This window comes from Molossus molossus, unplaced genomic scaffold (genome assembly GCF_014108415.1).
Source record: "Molossus molossus isolate mMolMol1 unplaced genomic scaffold, mMolMol1.p scaffold_m16_p_7, whole genome shotgun sequence".
In the NCBI taxonomy this organism is placed as follows: domain Eukaryota; kingdom Metazoa; phylum Chordata; class Mammalia; order Chiroptera; family Molossidae; genus Molossus; species Molossus molossus.
Genome location: NW_023425401.1, coordinates 57,490,702 through 57,512,941, shown reverse-complemented (window position 1 = coordinate 57,512,941; position 22,240 = coordinate 57,490,702). Strand labels below are relative to the sequence as shown.

Here is a 22,240-nt window from a genome sequence, read left to right as displayed (position 1 = left end):
AAAAATTACACAACCATATTTTGAGACTAATTTTTAAATCTAATAATTATGAAAGCAAAATAATGATAACCAGAAAAAAGTCACCAATTTCAGTAACCTTTACGAATAACCCCTTACCTCCTGACTGTAAGTGCGTCTCTTAATTTCTGGAGAACTTTCTGGGGAAGAAATATTCTATATAAAAAGAAATAATTAGAATTGAAAATTAAAATATAGAACTAAATCCATGATATTTATAGAGATGAAAATTTAAAATGAGAAACTAGTACACAGATTTTGGTTTTAAACTTTTTTGTTTTATTTCTATTTCTCATATGAGATCATTTGCTTTAAGGTCAATTTGATACACATTTATTTAGTCTGACTATATATGAGTAAGATGAAAGTTAAGCCAATCTAAAAATAAAAAAGTTCAAATTTGCATAAATGCACGTTCCATGTTTTCTTTAGTTTCCTAAAAACTTCCAATCTCAGTAAACTAGTTGTTAAAGGGGGGAAATAAGAACTAGTAAAATAACCCCATCCCCATGAGTTAATTTTTTTTTTTTTTTCATTTAAACTTCTCACCTCAAAGTGCATGGTATTTCCTGGTGTGCCGGGAGTTACTGGGGTAACTGGTGAATATATGGGTTTATAACCATTTCTACAAGCTTCATCATCTGATTTTATTCGTGGAGGAGTGGCAAATGATGGGTCCGTAGAAGTAATATCTATGTGAGTTGGTGTAGCATATGGTGAAGGAGTAGGTGTGGAGGTTTCTGAGTAGGCAGAATCTAGCAACTGATAAAGTCTTCGCTTTTTTAGTGGTGTAGTTAAATCTGTAGGGTGAAAAAATTTATAGTAAATTTTACTACTGCAAAGATCGAAACATCAACTAGCAATAATGACTTTCACCCCCAAACAATTTCAGGGTTTTTAAAGATATTTCTAATACAAAGAACCCCCCCACCCCCAACTTAGTTAACTTCTTTACTGTTAGCATGCATTATCTTGCCAGAAGGCTTACAGCCTAAGGGTCTCTAAGAAATCTTAAAAGTAGAGATGTTAATCTAACTGAACTGTAAGAGTCCTTTAGAATCTGTTTGAAAAGAAGCCAAACTAAAAGCCAAAACTAGTTTAAAAATTCAACCATTAGCCCCAAAAGTGCTTCTTTTGTGAAGTACATCATAATAACTAGAATATGCCTGTTACATCAGGTTATACACATTTGGCCATATTCTTCACATTAAAACAATACTGAAAAAACAATACCTGGAAGGGAACAGCTTTCATTTAACAGTAGTGGACTTTTATTTTCACCATTGACTGTAGGACTTCTGGATCTTTCTTGACAGGGTAAACTAAACCTATGTAAAATGGTTGAATTTTCTTCTTCTAGAGCTTGTTTCAACCATCGCTGAAATACAACAAACAATAAATTAATAGAAATCAGTTTGTTGCTGTTTATATAGCCTATAATGTGGAGCCGATTCCAAAAGCATTTCACTACCAGGCATGGTAGTAAGCAATGAGACTGACATTTGGCTCATTGTAGAATTTTATATCCAAAATAAGTTTACCTTCTTGCATGAGCCAGAAATGTTTTCAGTGGGTTCTTTTCTTCTCCTTTTTTCTGAAAGGAATGGTGAAGTAAATCTAATATAGTGCTTAGGAGTAGAGTATACATGGGGGCTGTAAGTGAGACCTGGCAAAGAATTGAGTTGTGTAGCTAATACTTCAGGATCTGTGGTTATGCGCAGAGGCCTTTCTGAAAGGCTATCTGAAGGTTTTCCTGTCTTCTCGTTCTTCTCACTTAACCATTCATTGACCAAGTGCTAGAGAAAAGAAAAATTTGGATCACTATATATGCAATTACACAGGTTCTCCTATAGAACATTCTAATACCCAATTTGAAATTGATATATTCCCTAAAATGCTCTATTGAGTAATGTAATCATTCCTATATGATGCCCCCCATACAAAATCATAAGTCATTCAACATTTCCTTGGTTATCACTACTCTTCCTCCTAGTTTTTTTTTTTTTTTTTTTTTTCTTTTACAAAATACTGTGTAAGAACAAGACACTTAACTTTTATAAAACAGTAAAATCTAGGAGACTTCAGCACCATTTTAAAAACACAAACATTAAATTTAGGTTTGTTAATGCTTCTATTCTAGGTATAAAATGTTCACTTTTTTTAGAAAAATCTTATTTGGGGCAGCACTTTTCTACCCTGGCTGTTCATCAGAATCTCCAGACGAGACCAGTGCATATACATTAAGAAATAAACAAAACCAGCCCTGGCCGGTTTGGCTCAGCGGTTGGAGCGCCGGCCTGCGGTACAGAGAGACCCGGGTTCGGTTCCCGCTAAGGGCACGTACCTCGGTTGCAGTTTGTCCCCGGCCCTGGTTGGTCGTGAGGGTGGCAGCCACTCGGTGTGTCCCTTCACATCGATGTTTCTCTCTCTCTCTCTTCCTCTCTCTCCCTCCCACTCTATCTGAACAAAAAATGTCCTCGGGTGAGGAAAAAAATAAATAAATAAACAAAAACAAATGAAAAAACTGTCGGCACTGACAGTCAATATTGATTTAAGGCATCTGACCCGGAATTTAAATTTATAGCACCACAGTCATTTAGTCAAGTAATAGTTAACAAGCAGGGATGATGTCATATTTGTAATCAAGAAAGTAGCTTTTTAAAAAATACATATATATTTTTTTATTTTAGAGGAAAGGAGAGGGGGAGAGAGAAACTTCAATGAGAAAAACACATTTATTAGTTGCTTACTGCACAACCTGGACTAGGGCTGGGGATTGAACCTGCAACCCAGGTACATGCCCGTGACTGGAATTGAATCCTCAACCCTTTGGTCCACAGGCCAGTGCTCTAGCCGGTGCTCTAACTGCTGAGCCAAACTGGCCAGGGCAGTAGCTTTTTTTTTAAAACGTGAGTTTTTCCTTTCACTAATCAAAATTACAGAGAAGTTGAGATTACTTTTTTTGTTTTTCCAATGTGGGCAAAAATAACTGCGTATTTTTAAGGCCAGTCACTTGTTTGCTCAAGATGTGTGGAACAATAAGGAGAGCACAAACTTCAAATTAAACAGACCTGTGCTTAGATCTCCTCTCTAACCCTCTGACTCGCCATTGAAGTATACTCCAGGGTTCATCCTAGATGTTTACTAAGTATACTTTCTTACAGTTTCACAATACCTGCAAACTACTGGATTTGTTAAGAACAAAGACAAGATAAATTAGGTTTCAAAATATTTTTATATAGAAGTGTGTGAGGAGGAGGATACACTTACGATCTCTCCCCCTCCCCAAATTGCCTAAGGATTACCACTTTGGGATCTCTGCTCCATCCAGTTTGCTGTACTCTATTAAAATAGAAGCTTAATAAAGATGTTTTGGTTATTTTTGAATGCAGGTGGGCTTTTATCTCAGGGAATAGTTTCCCATAACTGCTTCATTAAATTTAACAGGTTTTCAAAGATTTGTTTTATTTTTAATTTTTTTCTTTATTAATTTTAGAGACAGAAGAAGGGAGAGGGAGAGATAGAAACATTGATGAGCGAGAACACTGATTGGCCTGCCTCCTGCATGCCCCACACTGGGGATTTGGTCCACAACCTGGGCCTGTGCCCTGGCCAGGAATCGAACTGGTGACCTCTTGGTGCATGGGTTGACACTCAACCACTGAGTCACGCCAGCTGGGCAAGATTTTTATTAATTGATCTAAAACTGTCCTCCCTTATGAATTTTCACACATTCTTAGTATGTTCTATGGAACTCCACAATTGCTTCATATTTAATTCTTACAATCTGCCTATAATGTGGAATTTATTTTTAAAAATGCAAAGATCAAAGAAAGGGATAACATCTAAACCAGTTATTTTTGATGAGTGTAAATTAAGTACATATGGTAGGCAAATTATTTAAAGAAATCCTGACTTGCAATACTAAAAGCAAGTGCTGATAGCAATAAACGTTTATATTAACTGCAAGATTTTATAGTATTGCAATTCTCATTTCTTAGCTAAAAAGTATAAAAACAACTAGCAAGTATTAAAACTATGCCTTTTATTCTGTTCCGTATGAGATGTTCTATACTGAATTTTAAAAACAAGTATATTTAACATAGGAAACTGTTCTTACGTTTATTAACAGTCATACCTTCTTTGTTTTTGGGTACTTTGTAGGACATTTATTAAGTGCTGGAACTTCAGATTCGGTAATTATTTCTGTTAGTGCAGTTTCAGTTTCTGGCTCTATTGCAAGGACGGTATTTTCAATATCATTTTGTTGTGAAGCGACTTCTGTATCAGGAGAAGAAGGCTGGATATCCGAACACATGCTGACAGTTCTGTGTCTCCGACGCTGCTGTCCGATGTGAGTCCTACTGCGAGAAAAACTTTTTCTCTGTTTAGTTCTATTCACTTTGGCAGGGGTTGGCTTGCTAGCAGTTTCTTCTTTTGCTTGTTCCTAATTCAAAATATAACAGAATGGAACTTTTAATACTATGTTTATATAAGTGAGAAGTTGAACTCTAATAGCACTGATTTACTTCAGAAGCTAACTTCCTCAAATATCTTTGTGAATCCCAATATATACAAATTGACATAATTAAAAATTTTCATGTTCTCAAAAACAAAAGTAATCTTAATATCAAGTCTAAATTCTCATAGGATTTGAAAAGTGCTATTGAAAAGCTAATATCAGGCAATAAAAATTCTTTATAAATGCAAGTCAGGTGTGGACATTTTATTGTAAAGTGTTTAAGGGTAAATATATAACTGGACCTGAATAATAATACCTGAATAACTTCAGCATCACTGACAATCTGTGCATCTTTACATTCTGTTTTAACTTCAGTTTTGGCTGTGCTGATCCTTTCCAAAGCTTGCTCTCTTCTTTTCTCTCTTTTTTCCAGTCTGGCAAAAGCTTGCAGAATTGCTTCCATTTTCCTTTCTTCTCTTGTCTATTAAATTTAAATTTTAAGTGATATTAATATCATTGATCTAAAGTAAATTTCAAAAGTCCAAATGTTTATGGCAAATTTAGAAAATAAATTTTATGATATTGTTAGCAAACCACTTCTACTGATGGTAGATATGGGGGAACACATTTATATTCATTCGAGGTCTTTCAGAATCCCAAACATCTTGGTAAACTCCGACAAAAATATATTTCGTGAAAGGAACACGTGCATGATTATGGGATTACAGGTAAAGCAAAACAAAACAAAAAGCCTCAAAAAAAACAAAACAAAAAAAAAACCCAAAACCTAGAAACAAACACTATATTTGCTTTACCAAACTGAAAATACATTTTTTTCTCAGTAATACAAGTCAGCCATTTTAAGTAAGAGTCGATCTTAAGTCCCTATGTTGAAAAGGGTTAAATTCATATAAACTTAAGGAATGAATTTATGACTGACATGGTAGCTGGATATTGTGAAGTCCCGGGTTCAAATTATGATTCTACCAGTTATTTACTATTTCTGTGACCCTAGGCAATTTAACAATCTTAATTAACCTTAGAGCCTCTTATAAAATGTGAATAATAATACTTACACTTCACTGAGTTATTAATTATTACTTTGGCTTTATTGCCCTCCATTTTAGTTCTTATAGGGCATTCCTGTACTTTCTGCTCTTACTCTTGACAGTTAAAGGATCGGACTGAGGAATAGCAAGAGTTCCTTTGAGCATCAATTCTCTTCAGAGAGAGATTAAAACCAAGACCCAGAGCCTTGGCCAGTGGGTCTAGCAAATGCTTCAGCTTTCAGCAAGGAACAGGAAGAATGTCCATCAACTGTTCAGTTCTCCAAATCAAAGAATCAGGCCATGAGGCGCCACTCCATTTGTGTTTCTTTCTCCATTGTTATTGATGTGGGGAAGAAAGATCAGAAATTCAGGTTCTGGCTGCATGGTCTTCTCAGCATTGGAGCTTTAGTTCCAGTGATTATAAGCAGAGATTTGAATACCAGACATCTACACTCTCGAACCTACTACTTGCTCTTTTCTATATTTTTCTTTCTTTGTAATATTCAGTAGGGGGACAACATAATATGTCAACAAAACTCTGAGGATGCTTATAAGTTTCTAAGTAGTTAAATTGCTATGCTGCAAATGTGCCTCTCCCACAAAATGTGTTATCTTCACCCTATTTATTTTACAGGTAAGGAAACTGGTCTAAAGAGGTAAGATTACTCGTTCATAGAGACACATCTGCATCTTAAATAAATAGCACAAGTAAAAAATGGACTTTTTACTGGAAGTGGGAGTTTTAAAGCAAAATTCTTTCCTTAGATAATTCATCCCTGGTCTTTTAAAAATCACTTTATTCAACCCCCTTTTATCTTATTGCTCTCTATAAAAACCTCAGATCCCCATATATCATGGCTTTTCTAAAACCCTAAATTTAGTCATCTGGATTAACTGAAAACAGATAATTTTCGTAATTGTTTCACCTGTTCAATGGGGAGGGGAAGGAAGGTTGTTTATTATTCCTTGTGTTTATCTCTTTAAAATAAATCTGGGAAAAGTACATTCTTTGAGAAGAAACAAACTTACTTGCCTTAGCAAAGATCATTTTATGTGTTTAAAAAAATTACCCACAAGCCAGGCACTCAATGAAGATATTCTCTACATCATGATTATCCAGGATTTTCTAAGATGAATATGAATTTATGTCAAAAGAAGTTCCTTTGACATAGTCCAATATTCACTTGTTTTGGATATGGTGAGTATGAGGGTCAGAGATAAAATTATTTTATGTAAAGACCAAACTCAATTAAAAACTGAACTCTCTTATAAGTAATACAACTTCTTGATAGTCAAAGCAAAATCCTTTATTTAGAGATAACTTAATCTTTTTGAGCTGGTCAGGATCTTAAAAAATAATCTAGTCCTATGCCGTTTAAGAAATCCAAGTCCCTGTGTATTAAGTGACTCACTCAAAGGCAGTGCTATAATTAATTATTCAAGTTTCCTGGCTCCTGATTTACTCTTTCCAATGAACAACCACTGACAATCTGCATAAAGCAAAATAAAGCATAACTCTTCCTACATTTACTACAATTGTTAACTGAAAGCACTAAATGACTATCCTAATAGCTTTAACCCAGCTTCACCTTAAAACACAAATGTTTAGAAATGCATGATGTCTGATTTTCTACATGAGAAAAATCGGTGCACTGATCTTTTGTTTTAAATTCCTCCATGTTCATGTCATTCAGCTTTTATATTCACCACTGCATCTAATACATTCTTTGATATATAACCAAATATGCAGTATCTACTTAATGAATGAAAATTTACCACCCATGTGAAAAATAACAATCTTGTGTATAGTTTGAAGTAATTACAGCTGACTGTTTAGGGAATTAGAGAAATTAGGAACCCTAATTAAACCTAGCAGACTGTCTACAGACTTTAACATCTGTGCTTGATGTAGCTTAGATCATACTTATCACATAAGGTACTAAGACCTGTATATTCTATAACCACGTCTCATTCCAAGCCTATGTCAGTCTAAACCTCAAAGTCATTTTATTAAAAATCTGTGAGCTGGACAATTGGTAGTCTCTGATACAGCATTAGAATCAGTAGGGTTGCCTTTCAGGAATACTACATTATTTCTTGTCACACTGTTAATGCTGGAGTGTTGGATGCTAAACTAAACTAGGAGGGATCTCTAATGAGATCTACCTACAGATTGCTTCTATGACATACCATAATTTATAGTTATACAACAGTAAATATGGAGTATGTCATTTCTTATAAGCAAAAGAAAAGTCTGCCTAATAATACTTCCTTTATAGAATTTTATCACTTGAGAAAAATTCCTAGAATTTTTATTTCAACTTTGTACTTCAATGTAAAAACACACTAGAGCACAGATTTGACTTGATGTGTAATTTTATACTTGGAAGAGATTATGGAGATCTTATCTAAGCCTCCTATTCAACAAATGTAGGAAACCTAATGTCCATATAGTTCAAAGATACATAATAAAGAACATGAATTAACATTTTATATAATATTGCAACTCAAATGACTTCATTTGAGTAATTGTTATAATTTGCCCCAATTAGAGATATCTGGTAATTTGAAACAGTAATTGTAAGCTTATAAACTGGATGCTCCATGTATAGTAGCTTTCAAGGGAAATTTGCTAGTAGTAACATATAAGAATTGAGAAGGAAAACAAAATAAAGACATCTAGGGACTTGTGATTTAATTTTTTCCCTTGATATCAGGTATCAGGTAGGAAGGAGCTTTTCTTAAAAATAAATAACAAAAATCACTTGCTTTGTAAAGGGAAGGGGAAAGGTAGGGCCAACCTGCCATGTTACCCTACTCTACAGCGTTGAAAGAGAAAAATATTCCTTGCTCAAGTAAATTTTTTTATCCTTTTGAACAGGACTTTTAAGAGGATAATTTGTTAATTTAAAAAAAAAAATTAGGTAAGACTGATTAGCAATAAAATCATTCCAAAATAGTAAGTATGGCTTGTGGTGGTATCTACATTTCTTCTCTACCACATGACAATTTAGTTTATCCTCGTGGCATTGTTTCCTATTTGAGTTTCATATATTCCCTGCAGCCTATCCTCTATGAAAGCTTCTCCAAAACAGGCTCCTTTGCCTTCTTTTTTTTTGTTAAGTGAGTAAGAATTGTGTATATTCTATAACCATGTCTCATTTCATTACTTGAAAACATAAAAGTACTTAAATTTTTGGAAATCTTTATTACAGGGCAGCTAAAGCTAAATGTCCTCATTTTGTTTGAACAGAGTACCTGTAAAAAAAAAAAAAAAGAAGGTTCCCTTTTACTATTCAATGCTACATACAATATCAATTACTCATCTTTGGAAATACAATTCCTAAACTATGATGAGAGAAAAAAGGGCCTTAGAAAATTAAAATTAGTAATCAGCATCAACTTAATCATGCTATAAGGAGAGAAAAATGAGATGGACAATATGTCATCAGATGACTTTGCTGGCAATAAATTTACTCTCCATAATTTTACTATTCAAATTTATCCTTTGCATCTTCTGATGTTCTTAATCAAGTCACTTCCTAGAGGTATTATAACAGCATGATTTCTGTACAGTGTTTTCTCAGCATTTTTATGTGCCATGGAATAAAAATCTAGGATGTCAAAGGTATTACCACAAAAAGCAATTTGCAAGAGTGCGCAAGTTTAGAAATGCTGACATTTTCTTCTCATTAAAAAATCACCTGAGGATATGTTTTTATTTATTTGGGGGGGGGGGTATAGATGTGAATGAGAAACATTGATTGTTTGCCTCCAGTATGTGGCCCAACCAGAAATTGAACCGCAACCTTGCCTCCAGTATGTGCCCCAACCAGGAATTGATGATGCTCCAGCTGAGCCACCTGGCCATAGCTAACAATTTCTCAAGGTTTTTTTTCTTTTAATATTTATTTTTCTTTATTGATTTTTTTAGAGAGAGGAAAGTAGAGAGAGATAGAAACATCTATGAGAGAGAACATCGATTGGCCGCCTCCTGCATGCCCCCAACTGGGGACCAGGCCCACAACCTGGGGCAGGGCAACCATGTGCCCTGACCGGAAATCAAACCGGCGACCTCTTGGTGCATGGGTCGACGCTCAACCACTGAGCCACACCAGCTGGGCCAATTTCTCAAGATTTTAAACACATCATATATACTGGGAATCTCAAAACTGGAAACATGGTATGCCATTTACTAACCTCAACTGGCCACAAGAACTCTCCTTTTCACAAAACATCTTAAATATGAGTTCTGTGGAATATATATATATATATATTTTTTAATCCTCACCTGAGGACTTTTTTGCATTTATCTTCAGATAGAGCGGGAAGGAGAGAGAAAGGAAGAGAGTGAAACATCAACATGAGAGAGACACATCAACTGGTTGCCACCCACATGACCCCAACCGGGGTGGGGACAAACTGCAACCAAAGTATATGCCCTTAGCAGGCAACAAACCTGGGACTCGGTCCGCAACCACTGAGCCAAACTGGCCAGGGCCTGTGGAATACTTTTTAATGTAAAGGATGAGGGCTGATAAAATAACGAGGAACCCTGCATCCTGGCAAGGCCTCCAGAGCACAACCTGAGCTATAAAGAAGCTTCATTTAGTTCACACTCACCAGCCTGTGTCTTTCCTCAAATGCCTGCCTTACCCTCCCCACCCTAGGAGCTGAGTTTATGACAATGAAAAAACTAAATATTCTTGCCCTTATGTACTTTACATCCTAGTGACATATAATTAATTCAAGAGTATCCTAGCTGCTTGGCAAGTTCAAGAATCTCATACCTAGGTGACTATCCTTCATATCCCTTGTGTTGTTTCTGCAATTTCTATCCTGCTGAACCACTTTCCATGGACTCCAGTTAAACCTGACTATAAAAGGCCATCAAATATTAACTGAGACTATACTCTCACACAAGGTTATGGAAAAATGTTTTGAAAATTTAATATATTAAAGACATTTAATTAAAGATAATATATTTAAATAAAGATTATATAATGATATTTAATAAAGATACTATAAAGAAGGTTCTTTTCATGAACTGTAAATAGGGGGGACATGCCTCTTGAAATCTTTCAAAAGGTTTTGCATTTTAATTGATGATTTGTTAATTCAACAAAATAAGGTGAGCTTCCCTATATCTAATCCCCTTCTGCACGCTCTCTTTACCTCTGAGAAGGTTATAGCCACTTCACCTCACCTCAACTATAATGTACCTGGAGGAGTCTACTCAGCAGTACCCTGGTTTTGGACTCTGGTGAGTATAAAAAGCCCACTGTTTCAACTGCCATAACTTAACTGGGCTGATTGTAAGAATCTCCCAAGCCAATTCCAACCCACTGCCTAAGAAGTATTTCACTAGCTAAAAAGGAAATGTCCAATAACCATCTATTCAGTCCCATACCATTTAGCCACAAGTTTGCTTTATAGGCAGGTAACAACTTTTTAAGGGGGGAGGTGGGGAGAGACAAACTATAATGGAGGAAAAGGGGAAATATTAATAAAAGAACAATTTTCTACCCTGGCCACATAGATTTCAATAAACATTCTTTCATGAAATCATCAACCATCCTTATCTCCCCCCCCCCCCTTACAAAATAACAAGCCTATAATCAGCGAAATATGATTTATCTCAATTATAACTACCTCCAGGCTACTTCCCCTGTAGAAATTACCATCCACTCCATTCAATTTAGCTATAAGCTAATCTGCACTTGAAACCCTACTCATAAGGCCCATCATAGATACTACCTAGTTGATGAAATGGTCTCTGGATCACCCCAGCTGTAGTTATATTTCTAGCTGCTTTACCACACTTCTTGCTGCATTATAATTGTTTTGTAGATGCTCCTGAAGGCAGAGACATTATCTTCCATTCTCACCAAAAGGATCAAGCTAGCAATGAAAATAGTAGTGCAATTTTTGGAGACTGAGCAAATTGCTAAATATTAGATTGTATATGAAAATGACATTTGTGTAGGTAAAAATGGCTAAATCAATTTTATATGGTTCAAGCTATACTTCAAAAGGATGAGCTTTTTAAAAAAATATGAACACTATGTAGTATTTATCTGTGAGGAGAAGATGACTGACTCCTTTTATATCCCAATCTCATGAACACACAGAGTCAGTATTTCCTATTATACCCATAAAGATAAAGTCTGTCCTGTCATAGGAGAAAATTTACATCAGTTTGACATAAGTTTCTCAGGAGTTGACCCTACCTTTCCAACTACTGATGTTAACCTAACCAATATATAAGGCAAACACTAGAAAAATAAATGCTAATTAGTATTTAAACTTTTCAAAACCAACTATTTTGTCCTCACAAACACTATTTTTTGGCAAGGGAAACAACCATTTGAATATATCTAAAAATTCTATAATTGAAACATCAAAGCAAATGTACCAATTAGAAATGATACTGCAATTGACTTCGAGGGCTTACAGGTCAAGAAGTCAAAGATTTTAATTTTTTTATCCTCACCCAAGGACATTTTTCCATTTTTGTTCAGATAGAGTGGGAGGGGGGAAGAAAGAGAGAGAAACATCGACGTGAAAGGGACACATCGAGTGGCTGCCACCCACATGACCAACCAGGGCCGGGGACAAACTGCAACCAAGGTATGCGCCCTTAGCGGGAACCGAACCCAGGTCTCTCTGGACCACAGGCCAATGCTCTAACCGCTGAGCCAAACTGGCCAGGGCAAGAAGGCAGAGATTTTTAAAATATTTCATATCCCTTTAAAATACCAAATTCTAAACATTTACACTTTTTCAAGTTTCCACATTTTATTCCTCTGAAAAATACCCAGCTGCACAGCCACCTCACTGAGATACTAAAATGAATATGCTAAAATTGATACAAAAATGAAGTATCCTTATATATTAATATAGCATGCTAACAGGCAAAATCAGGACCAAAAATGGATTCCCAAGTAAGACTTTGTGTCTATCCAAAGTTCTACCATGTTCAGCATCAGCAAAAAGACACTATTTCTTTACGGGATCAGAAATGAGGGTGTTCTAAGTGCCATTACCTTTCTCAGAATTGACAGAAGGATATATTTTTAAAGAAGCCCATAGTCTAATATAAAGTTTTAAACAGAATGCAATCTGAATAAAATTATTGTATGGGCACAGAACAAACCTCCAGGGGTTTTTTGTTTGTTTCATTTTTTTTTTCCAAAGCAGTTAACAGTCCTTTAAACCACTTATAAAAGAGGTTCCTCCTACTAGACATGCCTAGTACAGAAACCAGGGTCCCCTAAATTGATACTCTAAAAGTTCCTGCAGAATCAGTGCAAATACAAGACTCTGGCAATTGTGGAATGAACAGTCCAATATGAAAATCTAGTTAAGAAAGGGTTGTTTGGGTAGGTAAACGTAATTTATGTTACTTGCAAAAAGTTCAATGTAATTAGTTTAGGTAGAGGAAGAACTTTTTTTTGGTAACTTACAACCTCTGCCAATGTTTTCTTCTATATTTTTCTTTTCTCCTCTCTCTATTCTGAGAGTATGAAAGAGTTCTGTATTGCTTTCACAATTTTGAACATCAACAATGAATCCAGTACTATAGAGAAATGATTATCAAGGCAATAAAACAGAAACAGATTTACTGTAGGCCTATAATGACCTAATTCCAAAGATTCTACCGCTAAGTATGTGACCAGAGATTCCATGTAAATCACTAAAACAGTAAATAAGGGAGCATATGAAATAAAAGGGACTACAGAACAACCATTCTGAGATCATTAGTTGTGTGAAGTCATTTTCAAATCTTAGGGCAAAGTGTAATACAATACCTTCTTAACGATACTAAACAATGTATCAATTGCTAAATTATCATGGGTAGTAAGAAAATATCTTGTCCTCGTTTTTTATACAGATATTTACAAATACAAGGAATATAAATACTACACTTATTTTAATGAAACCCTTATTTTATGATAGCAGTATGAGATGCAGAAATAGTAGCTACCAAATAGAAGGTTTTTTGTTTTTGTTTTTTGCATAAGCCATTTATTTGGTGCTATAAACTTTAAAAATCCATTTTTGTTTTACATTAAATTATGAAGAGAAAGGATACATTTAACTAATAAAAGACATTTTGCAACAGTAATTCTGGATTAAAGTTTATTAATAATTCTCAGCTTCAAAAACGTTAAAAAATAATTTCTTAAATGTTATACATTCTAAAATGTCTGAGGAACATACAATAAAAATACAAAAGTCTCATGGAAGTAACTTGAATAGTAATGACAAAGCCAAACAAATACTCAGTGGCACATGGGGTTTCCTAATTTTAAACGAAGTAAAAGCCCTCACAAAGGCAGCAACAATTACTATAAGAACAGCTGTCAGCCCAAGTGACATCATGAAGCAGCTACTAGCTTTCCAACTTACCATCTTCCTTTTCCTTTCTGCAATCTGCTCCTCTGATTCCATTTCTACTTCATTGCTAATGGGAGTTTTTTCTTCTATATCATCAATAAAATCTGGTTCCTGAAAGATGAAAATGACTGCTTTATGGAAACTAGTACTTCACATGTAACTAGGGGCAATGAACTATTTTAAGTATCTTCCAACTAAAACTAGTTCAACACATAAAAATTACAAGCCTACCTTAAATCCATTTCAGAAATTTAAAAGGGGTTTCCTAATTCAAGAAACTTCAAAATCAATTTTGCTTTTTAAAGGTATAGTCAATAATGTTCTTATCCATAGAGCCTACAAGGTCAAATATGGTAGAATACCCCTTATGTTTATATTCTTCCCAAAACATAAACAAATTATTTCACAAAACTCAGTGTCTACAAATATCAAGTGCTCAACAGATTTTTAATTTAAAACTTAAGGAAAATTATTCCTGAAAGACAGGGTACTGGAGATGACTAAAATTAAATTATTACTTAATTTTTACAATTAAATGGTCCCCCCTAACTTCCATTTGTTTACAGGACACACAACGAAGTTTTTAATGGATGGGTATAAGTACAGGCCAAATCTTTTCCCCCAAATTATCTTGTGTTTTAAAGAAAATTTTCTCTCAAAAATCTTGTCACCTTGATATAATTGGTTTAGTTATACCCCAAATATTAAGGGAAAGGAAATTTTATGGTTTAAGACTTTGAATAAGAACACTTACTTACTATGACTATAAACACAGTACAATCTGAAAGAAGTTTTTAAATTACTCAGGCTTAAAAAATCATATTCAATTCTGCAAAGATTTGCTGTGAATATAAGTACTTCATTAAATAACAGAATGGATTTAACTCAAAAATTTTAAACCATTTTACATAAAACAAAAGAGATTAAAATATGACAAATTATTTTTCTTTGTGACGTATTCCACTAAGAACCAGCAGCGCAGTCCTGACCAGTTTGGCTCGGAGATTAGAGCATTGGCCTGTGGATAGAAGGGTCTCAGGTTCGATTGTCAGTCAAGGGCACATACCTACAGGTTTGATCCCCGGCTCTGGTTGGGGTCCAATCAATGTATCTCTCTCACTTAGATATCTCTCTCTCTCTCTCTCCCCTTCCTCCCCCTTCCTTCCATTCTATCTAAAAATTAATGGAAAAATATCCTAGGGCGAGGATTAACAACAACAAAAAGAATCAGTAGAACATAGTTCAGTACCTGATTATTTGATACTGACAGTCTCAGTGGAGAAAGCTTTCTCTGTTTAGTTTCTGGGCTCTTCATTTTGTTTGTTGTTCCTTCACATTCCAAAGTAATATTCTGATTTTGTGTATCTTTTTCTTTTGAAATATCCTTTTCTTTTTTTCCTTTTTTCCTTCTGGTCTCATAACCACTGTTGATGTTTTCTGTTGACTCAGAACTACGTTTTAGAACAGGGCACTCTGGATTTTCTTTGAGGCATGCGCAATCCACCTTGTACTTACTGGAAAGAGAACCAGATTAAATAGTCATTCAAGACATTTTTTAAAAACCTGTAAAATTTTCTAGTCCATTTTAAGCTGCAACTCCACAAAATTTATGCCATTACTAATTATAAGTAGTCCTTACTTTTCACTAATTTGCATTCCTAGTAACTATCACAAAGAAATTTTGTTTTCTTTTTAAAACAATGTAATAAAAGTTGATGTCTGGGCCTTCAATCATAAGGATAACTACTAATAGTTTATAGGAAAAAACTCCTTAAAACCGAATCTTTTTCAGTAAAATGATACTGTGGCTCACATTAAGGCAAAAACCATAATTACTTCAGTGGTCCCAGAGTGTTATAAAGTATATACTCACCCTAAATCCAACCTAAGTTTAAAAAAGGTATAATAAATACCAAACCTTAATTAGTTTCTCTTATACTTTACAAAATAGTTTCAATAACCAAATTTCTTTAGAAAGCTACCTTGAGCCATGGCCAGTTTGGCTCAGTAGTTAAAGTGTCTCAGGTTCCATTCCGGTCAAGGGCACATACCTGGGTTGCAGGTTTGATCCCTGGCCTTGGTTGGGGTATTTCAGGAGGCAAACAATGGATGTGTCACGCAAGGATGTTTCTCTCACTCTCCCTCCCTCCCTCCCTCCCTCCCTTTCACTTTATCTAAAAATCAATGGAAAAATACCTAACCTCCGGTGAGGATTAACAAAAAATAAATAAAAAGCTACCATGAAAAAATTTCAAGTAATGCTTCCTTTTGTCCCTCTTCAGTGTTCCCTCTTTCAAATGGAAGCTTGAAAAAAAAACTACTATCTGCCCTGCTGGTTTGGCTCAGCGGTTAGAGCGTTGGCCCACGGACCAGAGAAAAATAACTACTATCATCTTCACAGCAGTGATAATTATACAGATGAGATGAAAACTCAGAAAGGGTCAGTATCTTGTCCAAAGTCACAATTAATAAGCGGTAGGAATGACATTCAGATTCAGGTGTATGAGTCCAAAGCCTACACTTTTCATCTCAATATTTCTTAATGCTCTGGACTCTTTACCTCTACCACCAAGATTTAGTTCATTTCTAGGATAAAAGCTACATGCCCAAACCTGTGTTAAATAATAATAGAAGCCTCCTACTTTGCAAGTTTTAAGTAGTTTAATGTTTGTTCACAATAAAAATAATTTACTTTTATAACACTTTTCTAGTATTAAGTTTCTAATACTCCTACCTAGTCACACTTTCAACACTGGTAGAAAGGTACAGGTCAAAATGCCCAATTCTGTGAATTGGATAAAATTCAGACATTAATGGTCTAGCTCCCACCTCCCCAAATTAAGTATCAATAGAAACTAGCCTGAAACTCTTTCCAGATGTCTTTGATTTCAGGATAACAGAATTGCATATAATAATGATGGCAACAGCTAATGTGTATTAAGCATGTATTTTGTGCAAGGAAATGATTTTAAACACGTTTTAACTCATTGAGTCTTCAAAAAAAAAATCCCCGTTAGGTGAGTATTAGTATCCTCATAATATATGTGAGGTACGAAGGCACAAAGAGATGAAGAAACTGATCCAAGGTTACATAGCTAATAAGTGACTAAGCTAGGATTGGAAACCAATCAGATTAGAAAATGCTTCTATTCTTAATCACTATGGGATACAGTCTCTTTAAGTAATAAGCAAAGAGCTATTTTGCTAAATTTTCCACCCCTGGGGGAAAAAAGGCCAAAAAAGGAAAACACTTAAAGTATCATGATAAATTTGGTTCAACAATCAAATAAAAGATGCACACTGAAGGAAGAGGGTTTTCATCGATAGATACTGAAGTGAAGATTTAAAAATTCTGCATTTAAATAGGGTACCAAATAAAATTTAAGATATATATATCGAATAGGAGGAAATTAACTGAAATACTTATAATGCCCCTCCCCTCAAAAAAGTCAGTAAGAAAAAGACTTCCCAGCAGAAAAAAATGAAAAGATGATTAGGCAATTCATAAGACAAGAAAGCCAAAAAAATCACAAACATATTAAAAGATCCTTGGGTTTATAAAATAATCAAGGATAATGTAATTAAAAATATAAAATGTTGCCCTGGCCAGTTTGGCTCAGCAGTTAGAGTGTCAGCCTGCGGTTCGGACACCCAGGTTCAGTTCCCGCTAAGGGCACGTACCTCGGTTGCAGTTTGTCCCCAGCCCTGGTTGGGTTGTGCAGGTGGCAGCCACTTGATATGTCCCTTTCACGCTGATGTTTCTCTCTCTCTCTCTCTTCCTCTCTCTCCCTCCCACTCTATCTGAACGAAAAATGAAAAAATGTCCTCAGGTGAGGATAAAAAAATATATATATATAAAATGTTTATATATATATATATATAATGTTGCCATCATTTCACATGGATTAGCATGAATTTTAGTTCCACAGTAAAGTGGAGCAAGGATGTAAAACTGGGAATATAAATAAACTGGTCATTCATCTATGTTTAATATAAACTGAGGATGTGCACATTCTACAACCCAGCAATTCTACCCCTAGGTTCCTACCATGGAGAGAGTATGTATACATGAAGACATGTTCATAAAACCATAGGAGTATTTTTTGTAAATCTAAAGGTCTACCAATAGTGGAATGTATAAATACCATTAACAGTGAAAAGAAATGAACACATAACAGAATTATGTGTTGTTATGCTACACATAACAACAAATTGAAATCTCACAAAAGTAATGAGAAAAGATGAATGCAAAACCATACAGATTATAATTGTATATTATTTAAAAATATACATACTACTAGATCCTATTTAGGGACAAAGGAGGCAAAAATATAAAAAGAATCTCTTCAACAAGTAGTGTTGGGAAAACTGGACAGATAACATGCAATAAAATATAACTGGACCACTCTCTTACAACCATATACAAAAATAAACTCAAATGGATTAAAGACTTCAATATAAGGCTTGAAATCATAAAATTCCTGAAAGGGGTAGTAAATTATATGACATCAGTCTGCGTATTATCTTTTAAGATATGTCCCCTTGAACAAGTGAAACAAAAACAAAAATAAAAGACTGTGCAGCCACTATGGAAAACAGTATGGTGTTTCCTCAAAAAATTAAAAATTGATCTGCCATTTGCCCAGTGATCCCACTTCTAGGAATATATCCTAAGAAGCCTGAAACACCAATCAGAAAGAATATATGTAACCCTTCTGTTCATAGCAGCAATATTTACAATTGCTAAGATCTGGAAACAGCCCAAGTGTCCATCAATAGATGAGTGGGTAAAAAAGCTGTGGTACGTATATATAATGGAATACTATGCAGCTGTAAGAAAAACCTCTTATCCTTTGAGATGACACGGAAGGACCCGGAGAGTATTATGCTAAGTGATATAAGCCAATCAGAGAAAGACAAATACCATATGATCTCACTTATTTGTGGAATATAATGAACAAGGTGGGCTGAAGAACGAAATAGACCCAGAGACATAGAAAGGTGTATGGTTTAGACGGACAAACCTCAGAGTAGGGGGGTAGGGGGATGGATGAGATGAACCAAAGAACTTACATGCATGCATGCATAACCAATGGACATAGACAGTAAAGCTGGGGGGGTGGGGGTGGGGAAGAGGGTGACTAGGGGGGAAAAGGTAGAAACATTTGTAGAAAAAAATAAATGAATAAAAATTGGAAAAAAATAAAAATAAAAGGGACTTAATCAAACTAAAAAGCTTTTGCATAGCAAACGAAACCATCAACAAAACAAAAAGACAACCTAATAAATGGCAGAAGATATTTGCAAATGATATATCCAGTTGATACCCAAAATACATAAGGAGGCATGTATTGAGCTATACAACTCAATCCAATAATAAAATGAGTAGAAGACATTTTTCCAAAGGAAGAAGACATACAGATGCCCAAAAGACCTATAAAAAGATGCTCAACATCACTGATCATAAGGGAAAGGCAAATCAAAACCACAATGAGATACCACCTTAGGATACCAGTTGGAATGGCTATTATCAAAAAGTCAACAAATAAAGTGCCGGGAAAGATGTAGAGAGAAAAGAGGGACCCTTTTGCATTTTGTGTGGGGTTGCAAATTGGTGCCGCAACTATGGAAAACAATATGGAGATCCTCAAAAAACTAAAAATAGACCTGTACAACCATAAACACACTTCTGAGTATTTATTGGAGGAAAACGAAAACACTAATTTGAAAAGATACATACATCTCTATGTTCATTGCAGCATTAGTCACAATAGCCAAGCTACAGAAACAAACGAGGTGTCCAGTAATATATGAATTTATAAAAAGATGTGGTATGTATGTACACACAAACACACAATGGATTATCATACGGTAATAAAAAATGAAATTTTGCCATTTGCAAGAGCATGGATGGACCTAGAGGATATTATGCTAAGTAAAATAAGTCAGAGAGAAAGACAAATTCTGTATGGTTTCACTATTGTGGAATCTAAAAAGAATAAAACACACAAAGCAAAAACTGACTCAGAAACAGAGACCAACGGGATGGTTCCCAGAGGGTATGAGGGTAGAAAAATGGGTGAAAAAGGTGAAGGAATATAGTTCATAATATTGTGATGATGATAAGAATTAGTGTGATGATCAGATCAGGTTGTAAGATATAAAAATGTTGAATCACTATATCAAACACATGAAACTAATATGACTTAATGTAACATTGTGTACCAATTATACCTAAATAAAAAATAAAAGGTAAAAATTCTCACATAAACAAGATCAGTGTTGTAGTTTAAAAAGGCAAAGTTTGTTCAGTGTATTTTGCTACCTTTTACAGAATAATACAAGAATTACATATTTTAAAAATAAAGGTCAGTGCTATATGGTTGAATTAGGATTACTAATCATAATTCCTATTAGCATTTTCATTACAATAGTAATTAAGGAAAGTTTGGAAAAGAACTAAGCAGCATTGCTGTAATGGAAGCTAATATAAAAATGATTGTTTTCAAGTACTTTTAATTGCCTCATGATAAATAAAAATAAAAAGCTTTGTGAACATTAAGGAACTATTTTGAAAAAACATATATCCTATTTACAGATTGGAACTTACCAATTCCCATAGTCAAAATCAAAGGCAATAGTAATTTCAGTTCCCTTTGGAATACTTTGTATAGAATAAATGTAAAGATGTATGGTTCCATCTTCAATTTCGTGCCTCACCTGTTAGTTAAAAGAATAATTTTATATTTCTACAGATTATGTTCTACCTTTAGAATCAGTGGTTATCAACTGGGAAAGAGGTACACCAATGCAAGCTTGATGAGAGTGCTAGAGCCCACCATGCAGTATTAAAAAGAAAATACTGTATTTTATCAATTCTACAATGCATATTTCTTTCACCTTTTAGCATTTATGAAATTGGGAGTTTTTAAAGTGATGGCATTTCTGAATTGATGAAATGCAGTAATGGTACAGTTAACACTACACTTTTCTATGACAGACAATGTTCTAGGTAATTTACATGATAACTCCCTTTAGTTCTCATAACACCTTTTTTTAACAGATAAAACTAAAGCATAACAAAGTGATAAATCTAATTAGTCAGGGAGAAGACATGAATCTAGTAAGTTGGGCTTCAAAACCTACACTATTAACTGTTAACATTATATAACTTTATAAAATTAAAAACATTTATTTTTCCATATAAAAAAAACTAGAAATATACTCCACATTAAAACACAATTTTATTGTAGCACATATAAAATCTATTTTAGCTTTCAGCTTTGTCATCTACCTTGATCAAATCAGAACACATATCTGACCCATCTATAGAGAGCTTCTTCTAGGATAAACAGTCTAATATTTCCTCTTTTAAGAAACATCACAATTTCTTCAATGTACAAAGTAATTTTTAAGATCTCAAAGCCAATATCACCTAAATTTTCACAATGGAAAGATGCTGGGGTATAAAATGCATCAACAGTTAAAAAGGTGTTTTTAGGCTACCAGACCTCTGTAGTTGATACTCAGGTTCCACATACCCCTCAACCCCTGCCTCCAAAAAAGATTTCTATAAACTTACCTCTGCATTGGGTGTACAAGAACGCCTGATGAACCGAGCCTCATTCCCAAAAGTCCTTGCATCAACACACATTTCTAGCCCATGGAATTTAGAATAGAATAAAACAAAAGGGTATGGTCTACAAAGAAAGAAATGCATTATATACTATTAACATTTTGAGTTTAAGAAACTTCTGAAAGGCTCACAGCAAGTAGTGAAGCCAAGAATTGAATATAAAGCAGTTGATACCAGAACCTATTCTTAACCACTAAGCTAAGTTCATGATAATATGATTTTTACCTGTTCCTATAACCTTACATAAAGCAAAGGCAATTAATTGGAGATGTAATTTCAAATTTACAAAGAAAAAGGGAGTGACTCATAATTGGATGCCTTTAAAGTCCTTACCTCCTAGTACATTTAAGTGTTTGATTTATAGCAGTTTCAGTCAAATTTGCTACATAAAAGAGAAAGATTCACATATATCTTTTGTATCTTAACTAAAAACTCATTATAAACAAGAAATATTTTAAATAATTATAGCATATAGACTGAGACTGTTATCTCCCTAGAGACACACACATACTTCTAGACCTCAGGGAAGCAATAGCTGTGATAGGATCACATCAATTTCCCCACAAAGCATAGAAAAGGCCTCCAAAGCCATTCCATACGCAGAAAGTGGGGGTTGAAAATGGTGGCAATGATATAAGATCAAATCTAACATCATCTAATAAAGACCTCACAATG

At 34.6% G+C, this 22,240-nt stretch overlaps 1 protein-coding gene across 7 annotated transcripts in view; it reads right to left on the bottom strand.

Moving 5' to 3' along the window:
* KMT2E (lysine methyltransferase 2E (inactive)) overlaps positions 1-22,240 on the bottom strand; it is a 99,969-nt gene that overhangs the window by 6,590 nt on the left and 71,139 nt on the right. For all 7 annotated transcript variants that reach the window (XM_036247607.1, XM_036247604.1, XM_036247610.1 and 4 more), the window contains 10 exons: positions 21,512-21,629; positions 20,540-20,649; positions 15,179-15,443; positions 13,942-14,040; positions 4,797-4,961; positions 4,157-4,465; positions 1,560-1,814; positions 1,252-1,396; positions 568-818; positions 118-174 (listed from right to left, as the gene is read on the bottom strand). In XM_036247607.1, the coding sequence (XP_036103500.1) occupies positions 118-174; positions 568-818; positions 1,252-1,396; positions 1,560-1,814; positions 4,157-4,465; positions 4,797-4,961; positions 13,942-14,040; positions 15,179-15,443; positions 20,540-20,649; positions 21,512-21,629 (1,774 nt within the window). The remainder of the gene's footprint in view (positions 1-117; positions 175-567; positions 819-1,251; positions 1,397-1,559; positions 1,815-4,156; positions 4,466-4,796; positions 4,962-13,941; positions 14,041-15,178; positions 15,444-20,539; positions 20,650-21,511; positions 21,630-22,240) is intronic.